This window comes from Alexandromys fortis, unplaced genomic scaffold, assembly GCF_014885135.2.
Source record: "Alexandromys fortis isolate MF-2015 unplaced genomic scaffold, M_Fortis_MF-2015_v1.1 scaffold_26, whole genome shotgun sequence".
Lineage (NCBI taxonomy): Eukaryota > Metazoa > Chordata > Mammalia > Rodentia > Cricetidae > Alexandromys > Alexandromys fortis.
Window position 1 is genome coordinate 1,233,347 of NW_026067894.1, and position 8,834 is coordinate 1,242,180.

The window sequence follows — 8,834 nt, forward strand, 5'->3', positions numbered from 1 at the left end:
TCCCCTTCTGTTTCCTCATCCCCTTCTGGCAATCATATGGTATTTACTCTCTGGCCAGAGCTAGCCCAGCGGTGGCCTGTGTTTCTTCCTGCTGGGGAAAGGAGAATTGCTGGGGCCAGTATCATGGGGGGCCAGGCTCTCTCCTCACCAGTGCCTCTGCCGGCCCCTGTCGCTCCACAGCTCTGCTCCCAAGGGCTGCACGACCTTCGGCATCACAGCCTCCCCAGGAGTGGTCGTAGATGTCGCCCACAGTCCCCCAGCCAAGAAGAGCATCACTGGTGTCTCCAAATGGCCTCTGGACCCCCAGCTGGAGGTGACCCTACAGGTCAAGGCAGCCAGCAGTAGCACAGATGACCAAAAGGTGGGTGTGATGATTGGGGTGGGGGTGGGGACCTGCTGGGTGGGGTGGAGGGCTGAGGGTGGGGTGGATGAGGGGAGCAGTGAGGGAATGGGGTGAGTGAGGTGGGGGTTGAGGGTACGGTGGGGTAGGTTGGGGGACTGATGGATGGGATGGGGTGAGGCCTGGTGGGGGGGGGCTGAGGATGGGAGACATCAGCCCCCCAGCTCTTGCACGTGGGAACTCTTTGCTTCCATGCACAGGGCTCACCCTGGGAGAGCCCCCTTCCCCGACCAAGTTCTCAATCGCTCATCCCTCCACAGTGCCCACACTGACAGCACATCCATCCTTGCCATTCTTGTCCTCATCCCTGGGATCAAACACCCGATAAAAACTGGCTTAAGGAAGGCAGGGCTCATTGTGGCTTACACTTAGGGGCACAGTCCATCATGGTAAGGACGGCACAGTGACCAGAGCCTGAAGCAGCCGGTCACATGGCATCCGCAGTCAGGAAGCAGAGAGAGAGGAATGCTGGTACTCAGCTCGCTCTCTCTTTCCCCCCTCCATTGAGTCTCAACTCTAGCTCACCAGACGGTGTCACCACAACCAGAGTGGACTTCCCCGCCTCAGCTAAACCTCTCTAGAAACACCCTCCTAGGGACACCCAGAGGTGGGTCTTCCAGTTCTAAACACAATGTTCACAATGAAGCTTGCAGGGACCTGTGAAGGGGGGGTCAGGGTCAAGTTCATCCACTGGGCGACTCTTTAATAAACAGCCTCTCATGCAGACATGAGCAGGGCGCTGGGGTGAGGGGACTACAGTCCTGGGGGCTTTGAGTAATACACAGGTAGACAAACATTAGCTGTGGCTGTGAAGTCTCTGAAGGTCACAGGCAGGGAGCCACCAGGAGCACCTTCTGTGCCTCAGTGTTGCAGCACATCCTCACAGCCGTACAAAAAGATGATTTCACAGCACTTGCAGGTTTAGAAGACAGGTGTGAGCAGTGTGGCCCCCTGTGGCTCCCTTGAGGGTCACTCTCACTTTCTCCTGGCTCCTGTCACATGGCAGTCAGCATTCCCTGGGGTGTGGTCACTTGCTCTGGTCCCCCAGCCTCCTTTTCTTATGGGTGCTTTTCTTGTTGGGACACGTGCCACTGGACTGAATTTGAGGGTCATCCTTAACTTAGATCCTTAGAGACTTTGCTCCCAGTGCCTCATTCACAAATTCCAAGAGTGAGGATGGGCCCCACCTATGTTCCCCTTCTCCACAAGACCCTCTTGGGGTTCCCTGGAGGAGCAAACCCAGTTTGGTCTTTCCTGGGGGCCAAGTTCTGTGGCCCACCCTAGAAACACAGAGCTTGGGTGTCCAGCAGGTGTGGTCACTTCCCTAAAGAAGTGTTAAGTTGAAGGATGGAACCAAAGGCCAGCCTGTGAGAGAGCTGGAATACCGAGGTGGCCCCTGGGCTGACCCTGGATAAGGAGATGGCAAGACACAATTTGGGGGCGCTGAAAAAGTCCTGTATGACAAAGATGGAGGGAGGAGAGAAGGGTGAGGGAGACAGGGACCACCTTATCTTCCCTCCTTCCCTTTCTCCACCCTTTGCTCCACTTTTCCTGTGTTTTGAGACAAGTTCTCATTAATTAATCTGAGCTCAAATCTCAGTCCCCCTGCCTCAGGCTTCTCCAGTGCTGGGATAAGACTTGTGCCACCACACAAGGCTAAGGACCCCATTTTCTGGAGGACACGGGAAGCCAGAGAAAAGTTCCTCCCAAAGATGTTACTGGCTGGCACAAAGCAAGTAGCCTGCAACTAGGGAGCGGTCTGGAGGCCCAGAGCCTGGATGGAAAGGAACACCAGGGTCCAGAGAGTACAGAGGAGAGGCCATGATTCCATCATTCTCCAGGATAACCACCGTCTGTAGGACAGGACCTAACACCTCAGTGTGTCCTCTCAGGGGCTCCTCTCCTCCTCCTCCTCCTGCCCTCACCCACCATCGACCCATCCCCCCCCCCCCCCCCCCGCCAACCCATTCCCACATCCTTCCCCCCACTCCACGACCCACCCCAGCCTCCTTGTTTGGATGCTGCCTAGAGACCTGATGCTCTCCAACTGGGTACTGTGAGAGACAACTTGAAGGCCTGGCCTTCTGTTGCAGAAGACCAGTTCCCCGGCCACCACCTACTCCTTCTTTCCCTCTTATGCCTCTTGCACCTCATTTCCGGCTGCTGAGTGCCTATGTTGGGCACAAAAGCCCACTTACCAAGGAGGGGGTCACCCCAAGAGACCACTCTCATACCACAGTTGATACAAAAGCAAGAGGAATTTTTATTCCTGGCACCACAGGGTCCCTCAGCCTAGAAAGGGGAAGGACCCCAAGTGGCTGTTACAGGCTACTTTTAAAGGAAAAAAACCACAGAATCAAAGGGGAAGTCCAGGAGTCATTTGTCAGTTATTGCGACTAGCTCGTTTAATGGTCAGCTAACTATAATTGGTCAATGCCACGGCAGTTGCTGAGTTGGTTGAGCGAGGATAAACACCTGCAGGTCATCTGCAGGTCGTTTTGCCCCAGTTCCAGGGCCTGGGTCTAATTGAAGAAAAACTAGAAAGGGGATGGAGAGTTCCTGGGAAAGTACCCAAAGCTCCAAGCTCCAGTGCACGTGTGGGTGATTATCAGGTTCCTGGTTCCCAGGGAAGGGGGGCAGAAATGCTCAGATGCCCCAGAGTCTTTCCCCTACTCCCCTTCTCAGGCTACACATTGTCCTTGTCGGGGTTACCATTGCTGTGATGAAACACCATGACCAGAAACAAGTTAGGGAGGAAAGGATTTATTCGACGTCCATTTCCACGGCACTGTTCCTCACTGAAGGAAGCCAGGACAGGCACTCACACGGGACAGGAACCTGGAGGCAGGAGCTGATGCAGAGACCAGGGAGGGGTGCTGCTTACTGGCACACTCAGCCTGCTTTCTTGTAGAACTCAGGACCTCCAGCCCAGGGATGGCCCTACCTGCAATGGGCTGGGCCCTCCCCCACCAATTACTAATTTTTTTTTAAAAGTCTTCTAGCTAGAACTTTCTCAATATAGGTATTTTCTCAATTGAGGTTTTCTCCTCTCAGATAACTCTGTATTGTGTCAAGCTGACAGCCAATAAACACCTCCTTGTGAAGTCTTCCCTCGCCCCTTTCTCTGGCTGAGTGGATCCTCCATTCCTGGACTCCCTTGGGACCCTTTTCTAAAGCATCATCGTTAGCTGAGTTGAACTGGATTAAGCCGGCACACAGCAGGACTCCGTGTATATATTGTTTGTGTTTTAACAAATAAAGCTCGCCTGAAGATCAGAGTGCAAAGCTAACTCTAGGCCAGGCAGTGGAAGCACACACCTTTAATCCCAGGACTCAGAGGACAGACTGATCTCTGTTAGTTCAAGGCCACCCTGGACTACAGGAAATTGACCCAGTCTAAAAGAGAAACAGCTCACACAAAGGTGATCCCAGCACTTAGGATCACACGCCTTTAATCCCAGCGCAAGGGAGGTGGAGACAGGAGTGATATGGTTGGGCAGAGAGAGGAATATAAAACAGGAAGAAACAGGAGCTCAATGCCATATGAGGTATAGTGCAGTCGGAGGCAGTCTGAGGACAGGACCGCCCCTTGGTCTGAACACTGGTAGAAATAAGAACTCTCTAGTGACTGGCCGCTTCTCTGATTGTACAGCTTTTACCCCCTGATAGTTGACTTCGAGTTTTTATTATTAAGATCAATTAGAATTTGTGCTGCAGGGGCTGGAGAGATGGCTCAGGGGTTAAGAGCACTGATTATTCTTCCAAAGGACCCAAGTTCAATTCCCAGCACCCATATGGCAGCTCACAACTGTCTGTAAGTCCAGTTCAGGGATATGACACCCTCACACAGACATACATGCAGACAAAACACCAATGCATATAAAATACAAATAAATAAATCTTTTTTAAAAAAAGAATTTGTGCTGCAGCTCAGACTGTTTTTGGAATGACTAATGAAGTCATGAATGGTCTGTTATTGTCTTATAGGTTCGAATTTCATACTATGTACCCAAGGCCTCACCGATCCAAGCCCTGCTGTACCTCACTGGGGTGGGTAAGTGATGACTAGGGTCCCAAAGAGCTGCCCAAGGGTGCACACCTTTAATCCCAGCTCTTGGAGGCAGAGGCAGGCAGATCTCTGTGAGTTCAAGGTCAGCCTGGGCTAAATACTCAGATACTGTCTCAAAAAGAAAGAAAGGGAGGGAGGGAGGGAGGGAAGGAGGGAGGGAGGGAGGGAGGGACCGTAGATCTGCCTTCTGTCTCCACACAGCACATCCCCACCAAGCAGGGCATCTTTCCAAGACACAACATGACTAGAGCTTACTTTAGAGCAAGCAAAGAAAAACGACCATTTCTAGCTAGCCATCCATCCAGTAATTCTTAAGTTCTCCTTCCCTAGAGAGTGAGCACAAAGAAACACAGATGGGGGACTGGGGGTGAGGGTGGAGTGTTCGCTTAGGTAGCATGAAGCCTGAGGTTTGACACCCAGTGCTGCATATGCCTGGTGTGGGGTGCACATCAGTACTCCCAGACCTTGAGAGGTAGAGGCAGACGGGTCAGAGGCTCAAGGTCGCCCTCAGCTACAGACGAGTTTCCAGCTATGGGATCCCCGGTAATTAGTTAATATAAGTGCAGGTGAAGGCTCACGTCACAGTGTAATAACTGACTTCTCAGGCTAGGAAGTAGGGGCCTGGATTCTATGCACAAATTTCTATACCTTTTTAATGCTTCATTATGTGTGTGTGTGTGTGTGTATAGCTTTTTGTTTTGTTTTGTTTTGTTTTTCGAGACAGGGTTTCTCTATAGCTTTGGAGCCTATCCTGGAACTCACTCTGTGAACAAGGCTGGCCTCGAACTCACAGAGATCCTCCTGTCTCTGATTCCTGAGTGCTGAGATTAAAGGTGTGCGCCACCATTGCTCCACTCATATTATAGTTTTTATAGCAGATAATTCTGTGTTCCCCAAATCCCATTGTTTACGTTTCATTTTTATCATATCAATAACCCATTTAAACACACGTACTTGTATTTCTTTTGTATTCATCTTTAATAGAACCTATCCCTGTGACTGGGGAGATGGCCCAGTGGTTGAGAGCGTGTATTGCTCCAACTGAGGACCTGAGTTTGACTCCTAGTACCCACATCAGCTGGGTCACAACCACCTGTTAACTCCAGTTCCAGAGGATGCAGTGCCCTCTTCTGGCCTCCACAGGCAACTACACTCATATACCCCACCACCACCACCACCACATACACACATAACACATAAATAAAATAATAAAATCTTTTTAAAAGTTCATTCTTAGAATCACAGAGTTCAGGAGCTAGACGCTAGCTTGGAGAACATAGTGTGAGACCTTATTTCTCAATTTTTAAAAATTAAATAGATTTTTAATGAGAACTCAACCTGAACAATCTACTCTTTTTATTTAAGTGTGTATTAAATGTATAAATAGCTATGAAGTCTCTGGGTGTTATCTCAATGATGAGCTTCACTCATGAGTATAGATTTAAATAAAATGGGGCTTACTCTAACGCCAGAACCTGGACTGAGATATTGCATTTAATTCTTTTTTTTTTTTTAGTTTTATTTTTTTTTAATTTTTTTTTATTGAGAATAAGAAAAAAAAAGTTTCCGCGTCCTCCCAGCCTCCCATTTCCCTCCCCCTCCCCCCTTGCATTTAATTCTTACAATAATCCAGGGAACTTGACCCCATGATCCCATTTCACTGATTAGGAAACTGAGGCTCAAGGAACTGCTTGCTGAGAGGTGGGGAAGCCAGGAGTACCGTGATAATTCTATGTCCCTAATTCATGCATATTAGTGGATCTGCTAAGGCACAATAGTAAAAGGTCATATCGCCTCTCTCGTGCAGGCCATGGTCCCTGTGTCCCACTGTGGGGCACACGGGTCTACATTATTCAAGCAACTGTGGTCTGATTTGCTGCTAGAGGGAAGGAGTTCACAGACACACCTGTCTCTTGTTTTGACATTTGCACAGGGTAGGCTTGGGGAGCGTGAGTTTTTTCCCTGACACAGACACACGTGAGAAACAAGGACCAGATGAAGACTGTGGGTTGAGGTTGGGGGATGGGGGCAGAGTTCTTGGAGAAATTGGCAAGGTGACCTGGCAGGTTGTGGCGGCTTCACTGGGGGTGGCTGGGAGTTGCTTTGGCATCACAGTCATGGCTCCCCGAGGAAGGCAGAACTTTGTTCTCTGAATTGTAGTGTGGCTTCTTGGAGACAAAGGGTGGAACAGAGAAACTCCTGTCCTCGGGGCCGACCGTCAGGGCCAGTTTGAGAGCCTTGCAGCTCACGCTCACCAACTCTCCCCTCTCACGCCCATTTCAGAAATCTCCCTGAGCACAGATGTCACCCGCACTGGCAAAGCCGGCAAAGCGAAGCCTGCTAGGGCTGGGAAGGATCAGGTGAGGCTCAAATGTCCATCAGTACGCGCTTTAGGGACATGGTGCGTGCCTATCGCGCCCCCTGGTGGTGGCAGGCTGAACAGCGGCACCTCTCCGGCTTTAGGGACGTGGTGCGCGCCTATCGCGCCTCCTGGTGATGGCTGAACAGCGGCATCTCGCCAGCTTCTCGTGTTAACTTGTAAGGTTCCCTAACCAGGAAATAACTGGTGACCTTGTGGCGTAGGCATATTTCATCTCTTTTACAAGGTCATATTTACAACCAATTGTGGGTTCAGAAATGGTGTTAGCCTACAAGCTGGAATCTCTAGAGTCACCCAGGTGATGGGTCCCAGACTTTAATGGCTGATAGCTGAGTTTCCCACTGAGCTGTGTACAGGGGTGTGTGGTGGTGAGTGACGGGGAAGGGAAGAGAGACAGGGGTGGAGGGAGAGAGAAGCGAGGCATGGCCGGGAGTGTGTGTTGCAGAAAGATGGTGGATCGGGGTAACCGTAGGGTCTACTATTAACCCAGGGTCCTTGGAACTTCAGAACTGCCTGCGTGACTTTGTGTTGGTGGCTAGTGTACACTTAGGCAGGCTCCAAATGATGAAGTCCATCAATAGTAGGGGAAGGGGAAGTGTGTGGCTTACAGGGCTCACCTAGCATCGTAATTTATCCAATATTGCTTAATCTATCGTATTATGATAGATCTCTACAGGCCGGGCCACCCAGAGTTAGTTCATCATTGGGCGGAGGGTTTCTGGTACCAAGAGTAGCACTCACATCAGGAAGGAGTGATTTATTTGGTCACATGAGAGTAGTTGTATGGATTAGAATCTTGATTTCTTATGTATTTGATTCCGTTTTTTTGTTAAGCCAATTTTTTTAAGGCTTTTAAAGTATATTTTACTATCAGTCTCCTTTTTTAAAAAAACAAATGGATGACCTGAGGCTGGGATGACCTGAGGCTGGGATGACCTGAGGCTGGGATGCAGCTTAGCTGGTAGAGGTGCCTAGCATGCACGGAGTCCGGGGTTCAACACCCAGCACCTCACAGACTGGGTGTGGCGGCACAGGCCTGTGATCTCAGCTCTCAGAGGTGAGGATTAGAAGTCGAAGCTAGCCTTGTCTTTAACAAACCACAAACACCTCTGACTCATATCCAGATTTGCTTATATCTGGAGCCATCAGAAATCCACTCTTTGGGCCCATGAGTTGCTGAATGAGAGAAACAGGCAAAGTGGGAGATAGGAAAAAAACAAAAAACAAAAAAATAGCACTGTCTCTCCCAAGGGCTGATGGGATCTGAGAGAGTTACCATAGCGTCTTTTTGCCCTTCTGATATTCCCAGAGCACCTGGACCTGGGGCCCGTGTGGCCAAGGCGCCATCCTCTTGGTGAACTGTGACAAGGAGAACCCCACGTCCTCTAGAATGGACTTCGAGGATGACATGGTCTTGGACAACAAAGGTAAAGAACAAAGGCCATGGCCTGGTCCCGGGACAAGGGCCTCGCCTCGCCGTCAACAAGGCTCACTTGCCCATGTGGTTTTGTAAGGTAGCCCCTGACTTTGGGAAGCACGCTTGTGTTAGCATGTCAGAGGAAGGAACGGAAAAGTGTCCCAAGAGAGTAAGTGACCCGCTAAAGTCGCACAGCAGTCCGAAGAGACCAGTGTGGGCTCCTGATGCCCCAAGAGGCTCTGCTTTCCATGCTGGCCCCTGTCTAGCCCTATCTGGGCATGGCTCAGACATGAGGCCCAAATTTAATTAAAAAAAAAAAAAGGAGTGCTGGTCCCCAAATATTGCACAAGATCCCAGTGCCTAACGGATGGGGAAACTGAGGCACAGAGAAGTTAAGAAATTAAGACAAGGGTTAGAAGCCCGGAGGTGGTGGCGCACGCCTTTAATCCCAGCACTTGGGAGGCAGAGGCAGGTGGATCTCTGTGAGTTCGAGACCAGCCTGGTCTACAAGAGCTAGTTCCAGGACAGGCTCCAAAACCACAGAGAAACCCTGTCTCGAAAAAGCAAA

The 8,834-nt window shown here is 50.3% G+C and overlaps 1 protein-coding gene across 1 annotated transcript in view; it reads left to right on the top strand.

The window, feature by feature from the left end:
• Window positions 1–8,834, top strand: part of Padi4 (peptidyl arginine deiminase 4) — a 25,943-nt gene that overhangs the window by 4,374 nt on the left and 12,735 nt on the right. Inside the window, exons 2-5 of the mRNA XM_050154234.1 lie at window positions 181–361; window positions 4,388–4,454; window positions 6,753–6,829; window positions 8,159–8,276. Coding sequence (XP_050010191.1) covers window positions 181–361; window positions 4,388–4,454; window positions 6,753–6,829; window positions 8,159–8,276 — 443 coding nt within the window. The remainder of the gene's footprint in view (window positions 1–180; window positions 362–4,387; window positions 4,455–6,752; window positions 6,830–8,158; window positions 8,277–8,834) is intronic.